Source organism: Xiphophorus maculatus, chromosome 21, assembly GCF_002775205.1.
Source record: "Xiphophorus maculatus strain JP 163 A chromosome 21, X_maculatus-5.0-male, whole genome shotgun sequence".
NCBI lineage: Eukaryota > Metazoa > Chordata > Actinopteri > Cyprinodontiformes > Poeciliidae > Xiphophorus > Xiphophorus maculatus.
The window spans coordinates 13,654,464-13,676,326 of NC_036463.1; the positions used below are offsets into that span (position 1 = coordinate 13,654,464).

At 42.6% G+C, this 21,863-nt stretch overlaps 2 protein-coding genes across 3 annotated transcripts; one reads left to right on the plus strand and one right to left on the minus strand.

Moving 5' to 3' along the window:
• Positions 1-932: 932 nt before the first annotated feature.
• Positions 933-14,699, plus strand: oplah (5-oxoprolinase, ATP-hydrolysing). 2 transcript variants are annotated; one of them, XM_014472836.2, is made up of 28 exons: positions 935-1,063; positions 1,661-1,872; positions 2,652-2,843; positions 3,148-3,262; positions 4,362-4,485; positions 4,985-5,180; positions 5,314-5,479; positions 6,055-6,193; positions 6,312-6,379; positions 6,881-7,056; positions 7,143-7,277; positions 7,363-7,475; positions 7,570-7,740; positions 8,535-8,672; positions 8,763-8,901; positions 8,982-9,094; positions 9,966-10,117; positions 10,215-10,375; positions 10,462-10,563; positions 10,655-10,829; positions 10,929-11,113; positions 12,120-12,269; positions 12,350-12,484; positions 12,576-12,725; positions 13,441-13,598; positions 13,688-13,848; positions 13,959-14,056; positions 14,488-14,699. In XM_014472836.2, the coding sequence occupies exons 2-28, from the start codon at positions 1,702-1,704 to the stop codon at positions 14,641-14,643; spliced, it is 3,939 nt and encodes a 1,312-aa protein (XP_014328322.2). In that variant the 5' UTR covers positions 935-1,063; positions 1,661-1,701; the 3' UTR covers positions 14,644-14,699. The 2 variants fall into 2 exon arrangements, with proteins under 2 accessions (XP_023182132.1, XP_014328322.2); XM_023326364.1 differs by lacking the exon at positions 14,488-14,699 and having other exon boundaries at positions 933-1,063; positions 13,732-13,848; positions 13,959-14,051.
• Positions 14,700-15,134: 435 nt separating this feature from the next.
• Positions 15,135-19,492, minus strand: foxh1 (forkhead box H1). The gene is made up of 3 exons (XM_005809865.2): positions 19,046-19,492; positions 18,462-18,566; positions 15,135-17,823 (listed from the first exon to the last, which is right to left on the minus strand). Exons 1-3 carry the CDS (start codon positions 19,490-19,492, stop codon positions 16,867-16,869), a joined length of 1,509 nt encoding a protein of 502 aa, XP_005809922.1. The 3' UTR covers positions 15,135-16,866.
• Between the last annotated feature and the right edge of the window lie 2,371 nt (positions 19,493-21,863).

Here is a 21,863-nt window from a genome sequence, read left to right on the forward strand (position 1 = left end):
ATACTGGAACACACTGACTCTGTTACTTGGCCTCCTGACACTTGCAGAGTTCCTCAGTACAAACAGTGTTTGCATAAGATGACTTCTGGTGCAGTTGATTACTCTGAATTTTAAGGGTATCAGAGTATAAGGGGCTGAAAATGTTAACATAAATGATTTTCCTTCAGCATCTCAATAATGGAGATCATTTCACTCCTGTTCCAACCTTTTATAGTAAAATTTACTTTTTTTTTTAGCTTTGCGTTAATCAAAAGCACACCAGGAATGTTCATTCTTTTATGCATGTATGAGAAATTGTTCAATCTCCTGTAGCAGCCATTCAGGAGCGCCTAAACTCAGGACTGCCTATTTAACAAGGCTAGTCCCTGGAGCTTCTTAAAGAGACAGAGGCTAATTTGAAGGCGTCAAATTGCGAAAGCAAAATTAATTTCATTTATGAACTAGACATCACTAGATTTATTGGGTTTTGGGGATTAAAAAAAAGTCGATTAAGGGATCTTAAAAGTCGATATACTATGTTGGGGCAATTTGGATAAATTGACAACAGTGCTTCCTTCGACATATTTCAGATAACATTTTGGAACTAAATATGTGGATTATACATTCATGCTAACTCAAAAATGAAATTAAATTTGGGGTAATTTGCATATTTCTGGTTATGTTCCAAAAATGTTTCTCATTTTTTCATCATCTTTTTATTGCCACATACCGACGCATTCCTCTATTGTTCTTTAGGTGTGGTCTCCCAGCCACTATTTGGTTTGTGCTGTTTTTCTGTGATACACATGTATCATCAAAGGATTTTTGTTTTCAGCAGCTGAAATGTAGGATCCTGTTAGGAGTGATTTCTCATCGCAGTGCTCCCTCTTAGAGCAGGTCGGGTTTCAGATCCTGGAGCTCCTCTCCCAGGGAGGCGGAGTTAAACCTCCGAAACTGCTCCGACTCCCTCAAACGTGTCTTTTGGAACCGATCGCAGAGAGGGCCAGGGAGGATCGGATCGGATCGTCACCGGATTACCGAAGATTACCACAGGAGCAGATCCTGCAGCGACCGACGGACACAGGTGAGTAAAAAATACCCGGTGCTGTTTGGGTTTGTTGTTTCCGAATCCGCCTATGAACTGAAATGATCGCAGCAGCAGCAGCATGCAAAAACATCAGCTGAGATAAACAGAGGATTTAGTGTAGAGGTTGTTGTTTTGGAAGTACGCGACAGAAGCTCTTCGTGCGCTCTGTGCATGAATGTGCATGTGGTTTGCAGGCTTTCCTGTGCTGTGGCGTCACAAAGCGTCACGCATAATCTGCTGAATTTCTGGTTTTTGTCGAATGTTAACTGCATGCATAATTCACAGTCACACAGTTTTTAAAGAGGCAGCAGCAGCAGCAGCCTTGCCACCCGATTCTTCACGCTTCAAAGAAGAGCCTGCGTGCGAAAAAAGTGTGTGGATTTTGTGTTGAATTGGGTTTAGACGCACGCAGGCAAAGTGCAGGAATGTTTATGTGTCAGAGGTCAAAAACCAGGAAATACAGTGTCAAGAAAAACAAACAAGATAACCAACATGATTGCTGTGTAAACTTAGTAGTAATTGAGTGCAAATACAGATGAAGCCTGGGCGTGTGAATGAAACATGTCTAAGTCTAATTTTGTTTTCCTTTTTCAGCTCCTTAAGGGTCAGCAGGTGCATTTTTCATTTTCCTCACTATGGCTGAGACTAAGGGGAAGTTTGACTTCGCCATAGACAGAGGTGGCACCTTCACTGATGTGTTTGCACGTCTGCCTGATGGCCGTGAGAGAGTCCTTAAACTGCTGTCCAGAGACCCACAGAACTACAAAGACGCTCCTACCGAGGGCATCCGCCGGGTCTTGGAGGAGGTAAGATGAAGGCGATGCATTTTGTTATTAGTATTATTAGTATTATTATTATTATATTTCCTCAATAATTGTCTTGTGGTGAAAGTTCTAAATATTCTGCAACTTTGAACTAGACTTAGAAAGTTTTACGTAAACATGCAGCGGCTTCCAAAGATGCTTACAATCCTTGGACCTTTTCACATTTTGTTACCACCTTTCATTGTAATCTTAGCTTCAGCTCATTTTGGGGGAATCGTTTGTCACATCTTGATACTTAAGCTTTATTATTCGTTGCAAAAGCTCACCCAGATTGAATGTGAACAAATTCTCAATCAAATTTAGGTCCTAACTTTGACTGGGCCATTCTCAAACATGAATAAATTTTGACCTAAGCCATTCTGTTGTTTTGGTCATTGTCCTACTGGAAGTTAAATCTTCACCCCAGTTTCAAGTTAAGTCTTTTCCACTAATTGGAGTTTTTTTTTTTTTTTCAAAACTGTTTTGTGTTGAGCTTCATCCACCTTCTCAGTACAAACTGTCCTGTTCCTGCTCATAATGTTGAGCCACCATGTTTTACCGTATGCATAGAACAATGAGGGTGAAGTTTTGCTTTGGATGTAGAGCAAACCGTTTAATTTTGCCTCCATCAGACCAGAATAGGTTATTTTTTCAAAACATTAAATTATGTGGATTTAATCTGCCAAAATGTAAGCTTGCTTATGAAATACTATTATTTTGCAAAGCACTGAGCAACATTCTTAGCAACTGCGATTAATATATTTGCATGGCTTTAACTGCAGGAATCAGGGCAGCTCTTCCCTCGTGACCAGCCTGTTGACACCGCCCTGATTGGCTGGATCCGAATGGGGACTACCGTGGCAACCAATGCCCTGCTGGAGAGGGAAGGAGAACGGACCGCACTGCTGGTCACAAAAGGCTTTAAGGACCTGCTGCACATTGGCACACAGGCCAGGCCCAAACTTTTTGATTTGGTAACGTTTGTCTTCTTGTCGTATGATATTCACTCTTTAAACTCTTTTACTAAGTTAGACTTCTGTTTCTGCAGCATGAGGTTTAGGTATTATGTTGCAGAGCACCGTGGCAGCCCCTGGAGTTTGCCCCCATGACCCTTTGCACCATTAACTGTCGGGGTGACTTATCTACTAAGCCTTGTTGCAAAACTGCGTATGAAAATCTTAAATACTGTCCAGGAAATGGTCCGTCCTGTGTTCTCAGTGTTTTGCAGGACTTGTCTGGTTCCTCTCTTCAGTACATCTGCTTGACCTTTACATGCAGGAGGTCGCCGTCCCTGATGTGCTTTATGAGGAGGTCATAGAGGTCGATGAGCGAGTCGTCCTCTGTCGAGACGACTGCCAGCTGCCCAGGAAAGATCCCAAACGTATTGTAACAGGTGTTTGCAAAGTTCAAATATTCCTCTTTTTTCATCAGTACTTCATATATTTCACTGTGGATCTAATTGTTGGATCCACAATGAAATATGATGTCATTAAGTTGATGTCCAACTTAATGACATCAAAGTTGGACATATTTGCACATGAGAGTGTTTTGCAAAGGATGAAGCATTCATAAAGTCAATGTTTACTACTCTTTCTGCTTTAATTTAGGAGGCATTTCCATTTAATGAACCGATTTCTTTAACAATTATACTTTTACTGCATCTATCAGGATAAGAAACGACTCCCGAAAATGTTGCTGGTACTTTTTAGATCACCCTAAACCTGTGGGTTGGCCATTGTGGAGGGAGATATTTTGAATGAGTTGCCATACATTTTAGATTGAAACCTCATTAGAAGAATCATCAACTATATTTTCATGGTTTTGAGAACCAGTGCTTTGTTCCAATCTGAAACCAAAGCCTTTGTGGTCTGATTTCACTTGTTTCCTATCCTCAGCTGCTTCACCAGTTTACGCCTTCTGATCTGAATGATCAAGTTTGAATGTTACGTTTGCAAACATTAACAAGTTCTCCTGTGGGCCAAATGAAAGTTACATATTAACAGGTTATAAAAAAAAAAATGTTAGTGATTGTTTTCTGTCAGAAACTGATCAGGGGTTAGAGTTATTAAGTTCTGGAAAGGAAAATGGTTGTGAATTTAAAAATCTCGTTATGTGGAGACAGTTGTTGCTTTTTTGTTGTGTGGCTAATGGTTGTAGTAGTATTTAAAACCATCATAATTATATTTATGTTTATATTTATAAACAGGAAGGTTTGACATATTACGTCAGAGGTGCTCGAACATCGTTTTGAGCTTTCATCTCGTTTCTGTCATGATGACACGCTTGATTTGTAAATGTTGCCATCTTTCTGAAGATCTTGGAGTTAATATAAATGTTTCCATTCTCACACAGAGGCTGATGTTTGCAGGTTTTTTGTGCTAATATTGCTAGCTAATAACACTGGAGGCTAAAACCCAGCTAAAAATCAAACAAAACTGTGATCGGTACACGAAACATGCCAACAGCCTGTTTGGTTTTGTTTTTCTCTTTAGGCAGTACAGGTGATTCTCTGGAGGTGTGGCAGGAACTGGATCTGGAAAAAGTGGAAAAGGACCTGAGAGGAGTTCTGTCCCGCGGTATCTCCAGCGTCGCCGTCCTCCTCCTCCACTCGTACACGTCAGTACATCAACAAGGCCATCGTCCTCTTTTAGATTTCAGACTGAGCTCTTGTTCTTTTGTAACTAAATTCTTTTTTACTATCTCACCACATTTTCCCTGCTTCTAGCTTGCTATTTTCTTAACAGCTGATATGTGATTATATAACTCCCTGAGATCCCGGGATCTCTCTGTCTTTTGTGGGGGAGTTGCTCTGTCTGTCCAGTAAGCTCTCGTCTATTGTCTGTAAAGCTTATACAACCTTCTGGGTGAGAGGTCATGTTTTGCTCTCCTGCCTCTCCTTCTTCATGTAGTCGTCACACCCAATTATTCCTAGAAATCTCTTTGCTCTTGAGGAGACAGTCTGATTTATCTAAAAGTTTTTGACGTAAAAGAGTAGAATGGGTGAGACACTCTTTGCTTTTATCTCATTCTTCTCCCAAATATGTCTGAAAGTGTGATCAAACAAACACAGCAGGGCCAGATGTTTGACTCAGGTTTTATTTTCTGCTCGTTTCAGCTGGTCCGATCATGAGAAAGCGGTGGGCTCCCTCGCCCGTCGCCTGGGTTTCACTCAGGTGTCTCTCTCCAGCGAGGTCATGCCAATGGTGCGGGCGGTCCCTCGGGGCTACACGGTCTGCGCAGACACCTATCTGACACCCAAAATTCATCAGTATTTAAAAGGATTCACTGCCGGCTTCAAAGGTGGCCTGAAGGTAAGTTTTTCTTTTAATTATTATTGTTATTATTATACTTTTTTTTAATTAATTTTGGGCACCAAAAAACTTATTTTTGTATTTCAATTTAAACTTCCTAGGCCTGAATTCCCTAATTGAATCTTTTCTTTAGGATGTAGATGTGTTGTTCATGCAGTCAGATGGAGGTCTGACCCCCATGGAGCAGTTCTGCGGCTCAAGAGCCATTCTCTCTGGCCCAGCAGGGGGCGTGGTGGGATACGCCGTCACCTCCTACAGCCAAATGGAGAAGAAGCCCGTGATTGGCTTTGATATGGGCGGTGAGTGTGTCAGATTATGTCCTTTTTCTTCCACCTTCCAATTACATGTTAACTTTGTTTCTTTCACAGTACATCTAAGCGAAAAAATAGAAAACATCCCAGAAGCATAAACTTCTGGAATGTTTATGCAGTAACATCCCAGAAGGTTCAAGGCTTCAAAAGAATTTAGTGAAGTACAAATATACCACTCGAGACTTTCTATTCCGTTATTTTTTTATTTTTTTTTTTAATCTTCATGTTTTGTGCCAGCCTGGGGTCTTTCTGCACGGAGTTTGTGTGTCCTCTCTGTGCATGCGTGGGTTCTCCGGCTTCCTCCCACAGTCCAAAAACATGACTGTTAGGTTAATTGGTCTCTCTAAATTCTCCCTAGGTGTGTGTGTGTGTGTGTGTGTGTGCATGGCTGTTTGTCCTGTCTGTCTGCATGTTTCCCTGCGACAGACTGGCGACCTGTCCAGGGTGTACCCCGCCTCTCGCTCGGAACATTAGCTGGAGATGGGTACCAGCACCCCTCCTGACCCCACTAGGGACAAGGGTGTTAGAAAATGGATGGATGGATGTTTTGTGTTTCCCGCCAGGAACCTCCACCGATGTGAGCCGCTATGCTGGCCAGTACGAACATGTGTTTGAGGCCACGACGGCTGGAGTCACCCTGCAAGCACCTCAGCTGGACATCAACACCGTGGCTGCGGGCGGGGGGTCCCGACTCTTTTTCAGGTGAACTTACTCTTGAAAGAGGAATTTATTCCTCCTTCAAATGAACTCTTACAAATTCTTGTTTGCATTTCCCTGGCGTGTTTATGATTTTTTTGCTTTTTCCGCCCCCTCTCCCCAGATCAGGGATGTTTGTCGTAGGACCAGAATCTGCAGGTGCACATCCAGGACCGGCCTGTTACAGGAAAGGTGAGATTACAGACTGCTCTCTCACCTCCACGCTCGGTTAATAAACATGAGTGCGTTTCATTTTTTGGCTTTATTGAATCTTCCTTTTATACCTCACCCTTTTAATCTCCATGACGTTAGGCAATAATCCACAGTAACAGAGCTGGGGTTTTCGGTTTCGTCCCACCAGCCTCCTCTGAGTTAATAATCCGCTTAATATACATGAAGGGAAAAAAATGGACTCAAGTTCTGCTTGCATAACTCAAGCTTGTGTCAAGCGAAAGCTATAAAGCAGGAATAAAGAGGATGTCTTTCAGAAACCAAATAGATTCATGATCAACGACCGATTTCCACTTTCGTATTGCAGAATAAGTAAAAGTAAAAAGAGAAAAACAAGGCTGAAGCTGAGAACATAACGCAAACAAAAATCTTACATTTTTGTAACAATGCCTTTTTGTAACCATTTTCTGGTCAGATTTTTTTTTCCCTTTTTGTTTTTTTTATTTTAAATGTATTTTGCAGGTGGCCCTCTGACTGTGACCGATGCCAACTTAGCTCTGGGTCGCATTCTTCCTCCCTTCTTTCCAAAAATCTTCGGCCCCGCTGAGAACGAACCGTTGTCGTTGGAAGACACCATGACGCATTTCCGTCATCTCACTGAGGAGATCAACAGCTTCCTGTCTGCAAGTCAAACCCAGGTGCCGCTACTTAAAGGTTTTCATTTTAGTAACGCTAATGGCAAACAGGGATATAAGAGACTTATTATTTATGTTTTCAAATAAAGGCCAATGGGGCCACAAACTCCCAGAACAAAATGGTGGCAGGCAGCCAATCAACGATGAGCGTGGAAGACGTCGCGATGGGATTCATTCGTGTTGCTAACGAGGCGATGTGTCGACCAATTAGGGCTTTGACGCAAGTATGTTATTACAGCGCTGCGGGATTTTAGGATTACTGACTTTAAGCAATTTTGTGTTAACTTTCTTCTTCTAAAAACCTAACAGGCCAAAGGTCATGACACGTCTCAGCATGTGCTGGCGTGTTTCGGCGGTGCAGGAGGCCAGCATGCCTGCTCTATAGCCCGAGCTCTGGGAATGAAGACCGTCTTCATCCATAAGTAAGATTGATAAGGGGAAAAGGAGGGTTAAGTTGCTGTACAAGAATATTTTGTTGCTTAAACTGGTTTGTTAGAGTGTGTGTACTGCTCTCAGGTACAGCGGCGTCCTGTCAGCATACGGCCTTGCCCTGGCAGACGTTGTGGAAGAGGTGCAGGAGCCGTGCTCCCTTAAGTACGAGCAGCGGTGTTTCAGCGAGCTGGACCGCAGGATGGAGCAACTCTGCAGACGCTGCCGCGACACGCTGTCCGCGCGCGGTTTTTCGAGGTCAGAGCCAACAAAACTCAGCAAGCGAAAGTAACTGATAGATTTTCTTCCTAAAAAAGAGGGATGTCGCCTTTAATTGGCCATTGGACGAGTGCTTTAACCCTCCAGGCACCAAAGGTTAAAGCGTTCATCACTTTTCATCATAGTCTACTGTCACACCTGCAATCAGAGCCTGTTTATAGAGATTTGACTTATTTTTTCTAACATTTTCATGATATCACAACTTTAACCACTAGTAGCAAAGCTACTGTGGAGGACTAAATTGAGAATCTCTTCCACATTTGGTTGCATTATTGCATAGAAATGTAATATATGATTTCTTTCTTTCATTATAAATTAGGGTAAAAATGTAAAATATATTTTAAAGATGAATCAAAATGTCACATTTATGATTAATTACGACTCAAGCCGATAAACAGTTTTAAGGTTTGTGAGCTGTACTTTGGTATGTTCACTGGAAGAGCCTATTACTTCATTTTCCTTATTCTAAACCTTCATTAGCTAATGATTCAAAATGCAGCTATGGTTTTTCTAAGAATATTTTTCTCAATAAATCAAAAAAATTGGCATCAATTTGAAAAATATGCATGTTTTTAAGAGACACAATATGTTCTTGTTTTTACCATTTTGTGACAACCAATGTAACTCATGTAGAAGTACCTTCAACCACTGCTTTACCTCTTTGCTATGTGAATGATTGAATCCTAATTTTTAAATGTTACCTACCTCTGATTAACATTGACTGTTGACAGTAACATGATCCAACTCTCTGGGACTTCTCTTGTCGTCCCCAGTGGTCAGATATCTACTGAGGTTTTCCTCCACCTGCGTTACGAAGGCACCGACTGCGCCCTCATGGTTACGGCTGACGGTTACCCCGGAAACGCCCACTCCTGTCGAGCCGGCGACTTCGGCAGCGCCTTCGCCAAACGGTCTGCCGAGTCCCTTTATTCATGCCTGTTTTAGTGTAAATCAGCTAACTTTTCTTCATGGGAATAAGTCATGTTTTGTTTTTGTTGCAGTTATTTGAAGGAGTTTGGGTTCACCATCCCAGACAGAGCCATCATGGTGGACGACATCAGAGTGAGAGGCTGTGGAAAATCTGGGATCAACTCCATGCATAAATCAAAGAAGGGACACAAACAAGCCAAACCTGTCATGGTAGTCAAGAACATACACACACATAATAGTAGCCATCCTTGCATCTCACACCAAAGGTGTTCTGTTGTCTTCCTCTGTAGATGACCAAGTGTTTCTTTGAAGATGGGTACATGGACACCAGTGTGTTTCTGTGGGAGGAACTCCCATGTGGCAAAAGCATCCAAGGACCGGCCATCATCATCGACAAAAACAGGCAAGCCTTTCTCTAGAGATGGACTGGTTGCCCTCCATCAAGGTTCACTGAGGTGTTAGTTGAAGTGAAGTTTTTGAGCCTAAAACCAGGGTTTGTTCAGGTGCTTGAAAGCCCTGACAATGCTTGAACTTCAATTAGGAATTTCAATTAGGAACGTCAATTAGGTGTTTTCAAAGTTTGTAAAGTTCTTGATTTCTGTATAAAGTCCTTGAAATTTCTTGATATTCAAACTGCACATTTTTGCTATAAAGACGGTTGAAACCAGATATCATTCACCTAGTAAAAAGACAGTCATATTTGTTTTCACTGTCTGAAGTTAAATTTGACTAAATGTTTTTTTTGTTTTAGGTCAATTAGGATTACCAAATGTATTTCTGTTTGGTAAATGCCAGAAAATATAGTGAGAATATTTTTTTTTTATTTATTTTAGAATGTTTATTATTCCTAATTGATTTGTGTAACTGAAATAAAAGGTTGGGTCGTATTTTAAATGTTAAGCAATGTTAATAACAAGTAACATTATTGTTTATAAAACATAAGCTCTTTTGAAATACTGTTTATCTGCTTTGACACAAGCAATTTACAGTTGGTAAATTTTGCAAAAGTAAAAATGGTTGAAATCTATTTTTTCTTAATTAGTATTAATTAAGACACACAAAATCTCCATTATGACAATGTGGAAAAAAGTTTTCAAGTGCTGTGAGAATAATCTCTTACTGTGAGGATGGCGTAAATACTTCATGCCTAAATCTGTTTTTCTTTTTCTGCTCTTGAGTTCAGAACATTAAAATCTTTACGCTTGTGGGTTAAATTCATTAATAATTAAGCTAGTTTGCTGCAAGTTTACCATCTCTTCTTTCATCCCCGTCAGCACCATCCTGGTGGAGCCGTCCTGCGAGGCCTGCCTGACGGAGGACGGCGACGTCTGCCTGGCTGTCGGCTCAGACTCTCAGTGCGCCATCGGCACTGAGCTCAACACCGTGCAGCTCTCCATCTTCTCCCACCGCTTCATGAGCATAGCGGGTGGGACGGCACTTTCAAAAAAATGTTCAGAGGGATTAGAGATGCGATTGTGAAGGAAAGCTGCTGACCAGTATGTTTGTCCTGCGGACCGTTGCAGAGCAGATGGGCAGAGTCCTCCAGAGGACCTCCATCTCCACGAACATCAAGGAGCGTCTGGACTTCTCCTGCGCCGTGTTCGGGCCCGACGGAGGCCTGGTGTCGAATGCGCCTCACATCCCTGTCCACCTGGGGGCCATGCAGGAGACCGTCCAGTACCAGGTGATTAGCAAGACCACTCCTGAGTGCAGAAACTGACACCAAGTCTGAGTGTTTTATGTCCAGTTTTTTTCCTTCTGTTTGTGAAGATCAGATCACTGGGAAACGAGCTGAGAGAAGGAGACGTGATTCTGAGTAACCACCCATGCGCCGGCGGCAGCCACCTCCCGGACTTGACCGTCATCACACCGGTCAGGCTTTCGGTTCTTCTCTAATGTCCTCATCTGTCCCCATGTCTGTCCTGTCTTCACTGTTGTCTTTCTTCTGTCTCTCAACCCAAAGGTGTTTCGAAAAGGAGTCAACAGGCCTGTGTTCTTTGTGGCCAGCAGGGGGCATCATGCCGACATCGGAGGCGTCACTCCGGGCTCTATGCCCCCCCACTCCACTTCCCTTCAGCAGGAGGGGGCAGTCTTTGTTTCATTTAAGCTCGTCAATGGGGGAGTCTTCCAGGAAGAAGGTAAAAAGACCAACTCGTCTTCCGCAGCCCGTTAGAACACAGATGTTTTCCTGCAGAGTTTATCTCCGGCCCTCTCTCTTCCACTTGTCTCCATGCCAGCCGTCACCGAAGCTCTGATGGCTCCGGCTCAGCACCCCGGCTGCTCTGGGACTCGTAATCTCCACGACAACCTGTCAGACCTGCGGGCTCAGGTGGCAGCCAACCAGAGGGGCAGCCAGTTAGTGGGGGAGCTGATTGACTGCTACGGGTTAGACGTGGTCCAGGCCTACATGGGATACATCCAGGTAAACATTCCTGCAAGTCAATAGAAAGGTTCAGAGTAGATAGCACTGAAGCATAAAATTCATGATTTTATCTTACCAAATCCGATTCTCGTAATTTCTCACTTACTTAATTGCTAAGAATAGAAAATATTTTCAAAAATTGTTTTTTATTTCAGTCATTCATTCTGTGAGTTGACCTGAATTTAAAGAACAAATAAATAGAAACTGTAAAACTGGTTAAATCTTTGGGAAAATTGGGATTTTTTTTTTTAAATCATCAAAAACAGGAAAATTGATTAATGGATCAAAATTATTTATCACTCAGTTCTAGTTCAGAATTCCCTGAAAGGTTTCCCCTTTTTTTCATTTTGTCACAAGTTTTAGTGTATTTGATCAGGATTTAATCTGACTGGCCAAACAGAAATTAATTTGGAAGCGAAAAGAAAAACTAAACATTTCTTGTGTTGTCTTATCTGGATTCTGCTTCAATAAATCAACACCTTGTAAAGCAACCTTTTCACAGGGAGCCGCAAGTCGAATGTCTTTACCAGCTTGGCACTTTTGTGGACTTTATATTGAGTCCAGTGGTCACTTCTAAACTCAGTTCAACAGATTGCCAGTTTAATTCAAGTGTGGACTTTGACTGGGCCGGCCCAACACATGAATAGACATTGATCTAAGCTAGTCATATTTGATTTTGACTGACTGCTAACATTACAAAAAAAGAGTGCCAGCAAAAATACACAAAAATCCTTGTAGCCTGGCCCATTATTCAACTCACAAAACAGACGATTAGAATTAAAGCCACTTTGTGAAAATATTTTCTGTCATTTGTTATTTCTTTTGTAGAAAACAAGAACAAAAAAGCAATTGTTGGCCCTCCCCGACCTAAAGTTGAAGTAATGTTCAGTGTAGCAGTGTACTATCAAACTCTGCTACCTTGACTGTAGCAGAGTTGATGGTAAAATATCTGAGGCTAAATATAAGACAATACCTGAAGAAATCCCGTGTGGCGTTTGTGTTCCAGAGTAACGCTGAGCTGGCTGTTAGGGACATGCTCAGAGAGTTCGCACAGCGCCGGCGCCGTCAGACCAGCGGCTCCTTGGATGTGGAATCAGAAGATTTTATGGACGACGGGACACCGATCAGACTCCGGGTTCAGATTAATGAAGAAGAGGTGAACTCTGAGCGTTCTGTCAGGATAATCTGAAGACATGAAGAGACGGCGGCCAATTGAATAAATCTTTTCCGTTACAGGGCAGTGCCGTGTTTGACTTCACAGGAACTGGAACCGAGGTGTGGGGGAACTGCAACGCTCCGCGGGCCATCACCCTGTCAGCGCTCATCTACTGCCTGCGCTGCATGGTCGGCCAGGACATCCCTCTCAATCAGGTAGGAAACGTCCAACCTTTGGGCTCCTTGAAAGTTTTTCTAATCCTAAACTGACGATTTTAAAGACAGCTTACTCTTTTCGCTCACGAAGGGTTGCCTGAAGCCGATCAAAGTGATCGTCCCCCCCGGCTCCATCCTCCAGCCGTCCCAGAATGCAGCTGTGGTCGGAGGAAACGTGCTCACGTCTCAGAGAGTGGTGGATGTCATATTTAAGGCGTTTGAGGTGTGCGCCGCCTCCCAGGTGAGACAAACGTCAATTCTCATTTTCACCGGATCCTTAAACGGTCTTAAATTCACGCATCCAAAATTAAGGCCTTAAAAAAAAAATCTTGCGTTCTTTTGTTTGTTTGTTGTTTAAAGTAAGTCGACTTTAAATACATTAATCAGAGGTCTTAAATTTTGTCTTGGCAGAACTTTTTAATTATGACGGAGAATTAGAGCCACATTAATAAAAAATAGAGACATAAAATTATGAGAAGTCATAAAATTACAAACAAAGTTTCAATATTAAGAGAATACAGTCAGAATAATACAAGGGTAACATTGTAATATTATGAAAATAAAGCTATAATATTACGAGAATAAAGTTGTAATATTATGACTATTCTCGTAATACCATAACTTTATTCTCATATTATTTTGACTGTATTTTTATACAACTTTATTCGCTTAACACTGTGAGTTTATTCTTGTAAAATTTTGTAATTTTATGAATTTTTTCTCGTAATTTCTTTTTCATAGCATCACCCTAATACTTGTCTTGACAGTGAATACTCATAAATTAGCCAGCTTTTTTTTATTTTTTTTGTACATTTCTTTGGAGATATGGCTCTTAAATTCCAGTCATAAAGGTCTTAAATGTGAGTTGGTGAGACCTGCAGACACCCTGCTACAGCTTTGACTTTGTTTGCATATTTTTACGCTTCCTTAACGCTGCGCTGTCTTCCTCCGATCAGGGCTGCATGAACAACATTTCCTTCGGCAGCGAGCGAGTCGGCTATTACGAGACGGTCGCTGGGGGCGCGGGGGCGGGGCCCGGCTGGCACGGCCGGAGCGGCGTCCACTCTCACATGACCAACACCCGCATCACCGATCCAGAGATTTTGGAGAAAAGGTGAGACAGTTTGCTGAAGACGTGTCAGTTTGTCGTTTTTGTTTTCTTCTGCTATTGTGGCTGCAGCTGTTGATCCGTCTGCTGTCCAGGTATCCAGTGATTTTAGAGCATTTCTCTCTGCGACCCGGCTCAGGAGGCGCGGGGAAGTGCCGGGGAGGCGACGGCGTCGTCCGCAAACTTCTGTTCAGGAACAAGGTGGTCCTGTCCGTCCTGACGGAGAGACGGGCCATCCGCCCCTACGGCCTTGAAGGTAATCACTGAAACCTGCTCCAGGTCTCCTCTGTGTGTTCATTTATTCCCTCCTCTTCCTTTTCTTATAGTCTAAATATCATTTTGGTCATGTTTCTCTCTGACGCTTAGGGGGCGAGGATGGAGCCGCAGGGCTCAACCTGCTGCACAGAGCTGACGGTCGAATCCTCAACTTGGGAGCAAAGACCAGTGTCAGCCTTGAGCCAGGAGTAAGAAGAGAGACACACCAGTCAGAGATTTTGTGGCCAATTTTCTCATTTTGTAAACCTAAAAATAGGAATAAAATAGTTTTTCTTAAAAAAAACACACACACACAACAGATTTTCCAGTTTTGTTTCGCTGTGCTCAGGGCAGAAATGGCTCTTTGGACTGCAAATGTGGCAGGAAAATCCTGCTGTTTGCTGGGAAAGAGGAAAAGATCTTTACATTGAAACTCCACAAAAATGGCATGAAGCATCTATGACCTGCTACAATCTGTCCTGTGCCAGACAGATTATAGCTCTTTTGCTTCTACAAACATAGAAATGTTATACTATATCGCAAGGTGTACTGCAAGTTATTCATTATACCCAGTTTTGTGTACTTAATTTTGTTCGACATTAAATTAAATAACACATCCACTCCTTGTCTCCCCCTGCAGGACATGTTCTGCCTTTACACCCCTGGAGGAGGGGGGTTTGGCAGCGAGGGAGACCTGAAGAGCGGCGGACCTCAGCGCAAGCGAAGGCGTCTGAATGAGGTGTTCACTGAGAGGGGCAGTGTGTTTGAATACAGAATGGCTCAAGAGGGAGTGTAAAGAGAAATGATGAAGAACTGCAAGGCCAGAGAAGAGAAAATCGTGGGAAACAAGAGTCAGACTCTTCATCAAATGGAATTACCAAAAGATACAAAAAGAAAGTTAACAGGTAAAACTGTGACAGGCATGCTTTCTAGCATTATAGTGTGAAAAAAAAAAGGCACATACTAAAGGTTTGACAAGAATTTTTGAATCAGACCAGAATAATGGATCAACCTCCTGAATTATGAATGTTTCTCTGTGAAATTTCACTTTTTGTTGGATGTATATTCCTGAATCTATCACGTTTTTGCAAACCTCTGAGTTTGCAAAAAGCATCGCACAGTGTGTATTTTTCTGAATGCTATTTTTAGCAAATGTCAAGATGAACTTAAGTGATATGTGAATTGAGCAAGCACTTTTCTCAAGCCAACAATCTGTTCTTTATACCTCTTGTAAAAAAAAAAGTTTGATAAATAAATCCTATTTGTTAACAGAAAATAGTTTAAATTCCATGTTTTGAAACATAAAAAACAATTTCCACAACTGCAAACTTGATGCGTGACAGGTAGCAGCACCCAGAATGGTTAGAATGGTTGTGATGGGTAAAAGCAATGTCCCCCTCCTCCCACCTTTGGTGTCAGGAATGATCATGAGCAGAGGGAGGAAGGATGGTGAGGGAGGGAGTGCATGCAGGCAGGCATGCATGCGTAGGCAGCTGATACAGAGATAGTGGTCACAGCAGGGGGCGGGGGAATCAGCGGGAGGCTGACGACTGCTGGACTGCTGATGTAAATCAGAGTGCTGCAAGAGAAAGAGGATCGCTGGAAACTCCCAATTTCTGAACTCAAGTGCCTGTAGCAAAATGGTCAACTGGAGATGATTAAAAAAAATGTGAATAGAGTACATGTTACACTTCGTCTTTTCTAAATTCAAAATATGCATGAGCTTTAATATTGACCCCAGTGCTAAAATGTCTTCATTTCGTTTCGATGGAGTCCTTTTGGAGTGTTTTGTTGCCACGTTAATATCGCCGCTCCACTAAGAAATTCCAGTTCTGGTAAATAAATATACTTCTGGAAGAACGTATTTTAAGTTGTACACTTTTTCAGATTTATATTCACCAGCCGGACAAAGTTACAAAAAATTTTTAGGCCAGCATTTTTTTTGCTTAGTCAGCCACATATTTAAAATCAGTGCCCTTTCAAAATATTACTTCTTTTTTTCTTTATGTTGCCTTCATAATTACAGCTTCAACAATTTTCGTGGTTTAAATTGTCAACACAAAAATCCTTTACCGGAAGCATATAGGATTACTTTACCCAGTCTTTGAAAAAAAATGAAAAATAACAGAAACAATGCAATGAACCTAAGTCAGTTTTGTTCAAATGTAAATTTTATTTGTCCTGAGCAGCACTGTTAAAATAAACTTTTTAGAAACCCGTTAGACTTCAAGAGATCTCTACGGATGCATAGTTACATATTGGTCAGTAGTTAAAGATGATGGGAAGCTTGTATTACATTCTTCAGTCGAGGTAGGGAAACATCTAAAAGTGGTGTCCTTTGGAAGATCATCAGGTAAATAGTGCAAGTAAAAATCTAGAAAAAAATTTAATTGTTAAAGCTAAATTTTCCATTATTAGAGCCACACTGATGCTGAGTGTTCTAAAAGTGAGCTCATGTGATTCAAAATGTGTTGAATTTTTTTTTGTTTTCTCTTGCAAACAGTAAAAAAAAGAGAGACATCTGTAAACAAAGAAGGTACAACCTTTACATACATCCTAAAATCAGCCTGAGTGTAATGCAACGTGGAAAAAACCTGATAGCCATCAGTAACGAACTACTTGCCATTTTGGACTTCGCAGCTGGTTTTTTTCCACGAGTCACCATGTAATACATTCAATAGTCACAATGGATAGACAGCATTAAAAACAATCCTCAAGACATTGTATTAAACAACTGTGCAAACAAGATCTGCAGTGCAAAGAGTCTGTAGCAGCACAACGTTTCATTGAAACACTGAGGTAGATATCTGTTGCGTTGCATAGCTTTTTTTTTAGGTAGTTTTGCTTCAATGAAACTCAATGCTGAAGGCAGAATTGCAATTTGTTTTAAAACACACCAACATGTAAATAAAAAAACAAGAAAAACCAGCTTCTGGCCAGCAAGAAACTATCAAAGAGATTGTCTGGAGCTTATTGTTAACTTCCTGTTTGGATTCCTTGTTTGGTGTGTGAATGACTCTCAGTATTGGTGATACCTGTTGAGATGAGTCCCGTTCTGCAGGGTGTACTGGCTCTGCGGTTGGTGATGTGAGTAAGTGTTCTGATTAACGGGCAGCAGTGCATCGAACACGCTCTTATTTGGAGGAACCGACTGCAGCATGTTGTCCAAGTCCATGAGCAGAGGAGGGGGCTGAACCGAGACTCGCCTGCTGGGGAGAATCGGCCAATAGGACTGACCTATGAAGTGGGCAGGCGCCATGGGAGAGCTACTGTAGCTGTAAAGTGGTAGTCCGCCGTGCAGCGGCATTAAGGGGCCTCCGTTAAACCGCATGCTAGGTGGGGCGACTGCATTTGGGGGAGCATACTTGGCATAGGAGGTTGGAAGCTCCCACGGAGGAGCAACACTCTCCCGTCTGGCAGATTTGTGCAATGGCGGTCTGTAGTCCTCATAACCCTCAGATCCTGCTTCACCATTGGGAGGAACACGCTTCCCACTGTGGGACAAGCCTTTCCATTCCTCATCAGAGGAGGAGGAAGAGGTCGAGGCAGGGCTTACCGAGCTGGCAGAGGAGGCGTAACGAGAGCGTGGAGGCGGCGAGGGCCTAGGGCACTCCACCTCACCCCAGCAGTCTCGGACCACATCCCCAGTAGCGCTCGTCGGCCGCAGGCTCTGCAGTAAGGAATCAATGGCAAAGGACGAGTCCAGCTTGGGCCTGAATGAGTCGCCCTGCGACGGTGAAGGATTTCCTGATGACACGGGCGGGAGAGAGGTCACACACTCAGTTGGAGGAGGGGGCGGCTCAGATTCCGGCTTGTGTCCCTGCAGGATGTAGGGTGCCAGATCCTGAGCGAAGATAGTCTCATCTTGGCGCGACACAGCTGTGTTCTGCCTCTTCAGGAGATCCAGAGGAATACGGTTCAGGTCCACAGCCCAGAAGTTCCCTTTACCCTGAGGTTTGCCTGGATCCTTCAGCACCTGCAGTTCAAAAGAAAGATGCATTGCTGACTGTTTGACCTGACTACCCAGTCTGGCACGATGGGCTTAGTTTCAACAAAAGAAACTCATCACAATGGCCGCAAAATACATAAACCAGTCAAACAATGTCAACCATTTTTATTGGCTCCTCTGGTGAAGTTGTGTAAGAGCTGTGTGCCACTTATTGAATTAGCATGATTTTCCAGATATAACCGCTCAACAAAAGCTACAAAGTGTTTTCCCATATATTGTTTCAAAAGCTCCACCTCACTCCAACCTTTGTATATGATATCTAAACATCATATATGCTTATATGATCCTTCTTGATGATGGCATTTGACAAAATGTAATGTTTACTGCTACATTTATTTTTGTAGGTGGCTCTAATTGTGTCACTGTGAATTTTGTTTAGTTATCTCTTAACGCTGAACAAATGCCTCCAAATTAGGAGATAATACTTCTAAGTGTGGGTTTCTGTTGCTGCAGCAATATAGCAATTATTTAAAGGCTTTTCACACATATTGACCTCCTGCAAATGGAACAAAGTTTCCTTAAAGGGAAACATAATGACATCAGCTTCTAGAATGGCCCCTTGAAGTCTCTGAAAGTGGAAGTATGAGAGTCTTACATATACAAACCTTAACAAAGCAGCTGTAGGAGGAGAGGTTGTGTCGCACAGAATCTCGCCACCCTTTGTAGTTCCCTTTGAAAAATGGAAACAGGGTACTGATCTCCTTCAGGATCTGGAATAATAACAAAAACCATCTCATTTCATGTTTGATGCAGCACAGGAATGTCTCTCCGTTCTCCACCCCCCAAAAATAATGACGTACAAATAGAAATACTAATAATGAAAATTACTAATTTGCAGTCAGAAAAGTCAAAAATAATTGTGTGTGTGTGTGTGTGTGTTTTTTAAGGTTGTACTGTATATCTTATCTCTGTACTGATGCAGATCAGTGTCTGGCTTTACAGGGCCCAAGCTTATCAAAGCAAACCATGAGTGGCAGGAATGGTGGTCACCCAAGTGTCACAGAGAGGTGACTGTTTAGTGTCAGATCTTTCAATGTAAACGAGATGCCTGCATGTTTTTTTTTTAGTGTAACCAAAAGAAGTAGCCAGTAATCTTTAAGCGTAAAAGGTTTGGAGCCGTGCGTAAAAGACATTGTGCGCTATGCCAATCTAAAATAATTCCCTTTTTTTAATATTTAAGACCATTTACCTCTGATAGTGTAAGCTTCTTCTCTGGGGACCGCTGGATAACCATGGCGATCATAGCCAAGTAGGAATAGGGTGGCTTCGGGTACCGCTGGTAGTTCTTCTTCTTCCCACTGCTAGAACCGCTTTTCTCCCGTTCAGTCCTCCACGTCTCCCGCGTCACTTCCCGAAGCTTCGCGTTGGCGTCGTCGCCGTCCTGGTACGAAGAGTGGGCTGGAATGGTTTGATCCACGAGTCCAGTGGCACCGCCACGGTGCTCGGTGCGTGCAGAGGGCTGCTGCTGCTGGGGGGCCATCTCAGCCGGTTGTTGAGGCCGCTGCTGGGCTAGACCGCAGGAAGGAAAACCCCGCTGCACATTTCTGTAGAAGTCAAGTTGATGGTCGCGGTGTTCTCCACTGTGGCACAGAGCGGCTGGTGCCAGGCGGCTCTGCTCCGGCCAGTGCTTTGTCATGTTGATGCAACCCCGGAGAAGAGGGGGAGAGTGATCGGTCAGGAGCGAGAAAGAAAGGGGGGAGGGATAAGGGAGGTCGGAGAGTCGGTCCTTAACTTCTGGAACACTGCTGGCTCCAGGCTGACTCTATTTGAAGAGCAAACAATTAACAGTTTCATGTAAATCCCGCTGCGTAACAGTGGAGGGGGGTCTGGGGGGAAATAGCACGTTATCTGAGAGCAGAGTGGCTGATCGCCCTGGGGGGTTGGGGAGGGTTTGCGCACAAAAAAAGTACAGAGAAAGACAGTAAAATGCCGTTATGATAATATCAACAAGCCACTTGCAGAACAGATGTGGCAGAATTCCTTTTGGAACAACGCCTGGGACATTTACGCACCAATGACTTAACAAGGCGGTGTTTTTAAGGGACAAAAACATTGTTTATTGAGAAACTTTGGTAGTGCGCAAAGGACTCATTTTGACTTAAACTTAAGAGGCGCATCTTTAATTTGTTGTTGAAGTCAAACATTACAGATTGTGCGGGAAGGAGCGGGAGGTTCCGTAGAGAGATTAGTAATCTCGATTAAAGCTAATCAACTATTTTCCGTGAGCAATATACAAAATTGTTGGCTAATATACAAACACTGAAAGATTCAACACATTAAAAGACTATCCGTGTTCTTTTTTTTTTTCACCCCTCACTTAGAAATTTATACTGACAATATAACACAACTGCATGACCTGAGAATTTCCACAGCCCGAAATCACAAAATTATTTGGAAAATAAAACGCATTTAAGGGAGAAAAACAGATTTGTTTATCTTTGTTGGTGACGTCACAGGAGGGAAAAGAATTCAACACTTCAGCAGATGGGCGAGTTTTGGCAGAGAAAAATTTATTTGCTTCAAACAGCAAAAATGAAAATTTAACATCTTTGATACTAAAATCTGACCTGTAGAGTCCATCCTGGTCTTCTTCAGCTACCACTTCCATGTGTTTCTTGCTTACCTGGAATTCATGTAGTGCGTAGGTCTTTCGGTGCATACATTTTTTAAAATTAATATATGCATATTCTGAGCTGATACACTTTATCAGCTCAATGGTCGTTTCATTCAAATGGAATGAAATTATTTTAGATTTTAACGTTGGGATTAACACATTTTAATAGTAAGAAGTCAGCTTGTTCCCCCTATACGCGTTTCAAATTATGAAAAGGCAAGACTCTCAAAAGTTATTAAATATAAAAATATATTTTAATTGTGGTCTACCTGATCATCTGAACATAATTTGGCCCAATTGCTGAACACTCTGCCAGCAGGATTGTTTTCCACAGCAGGGAGGGTAGGTGGGGCTCTCTAGGACTGTGCAGAAAGTCATCCAGTGCTCAGAGGCTAAAGTTTCGGGAATGCAGGTCCTTTGTTCAGGTTAATGTAGTGCTAATGTGTAAAAGTCTTGCTTCCCAGCAAGCCAGAGACAACAAGTTGGATTACAAGGAGCTCCCATGGGGGGGTTGGAGACTGCTCCCACCCGGGAAGAGCTTCTTAGCATGAGAGGAAGCGGCTACTGGGCAGGCCTTCCATTCAAAAGCATGTTTGGGGTTTCTGATGTTTTACTGGCTGCTAAGTGCTGTGCTTGGCAGAACCCTCATCCTTATACATGAACCAATGATTCCACACCCAGTTGATGGGGAAACTCGCTCACATTATAAATCCCCCAGGAGAATAAACAAAACTTAAAATGTTAGCTGGAGATAAACTTGACAATTACTTTTTAAGGTGCTAATTACAGACTTTTTTTTTTTTAAATGAACTGGCACCATAGCTGCCCATAATTTAGTTTACTCTACACATATTTGGGGGGGAAAAATGTCTTCTTTAGAGACGCTGGCAAAAAGGACTCACCGTTTAATATTTCAGCTTTGAAGTAATATGCATACTGTTTGAACTTGGCTGCTAAAATAAGCAACAAGCTTCCATCAACCACCTGCTGCAATCTGCAGTTTTCTTCTCTCAGTTTGTCACATTTTTGCTGACAATTTGTCCCCCTCTAGTGGTTATTGTTCAACTGCCATCTTACATCTTCACTGCATCCAATTTTGACCAAGTTGCTTGGTGAAACTTTGTTCTTACATGACTTTGTGCTCATAGAACCGAATGTGTTACACATGAACAGAGACGTGTTCGTTTCCAAAAACACCTATCTGATAAAAACTGTCAGGCTTTCTCTTCCTGTCTGCCGGAGTGGGAGCTAATTGGTTTTCACTGGATTAGCGAGTGAAGCAGGGGAAGAATGGGACGCCCTGTGAATAGAACAGCATCAGGGACAATTCTGTTCATCTTTAGGCTGATTGTGTTGGGACAAATCCTTCCTCGGCAGGCTTTAAATGCCTGCC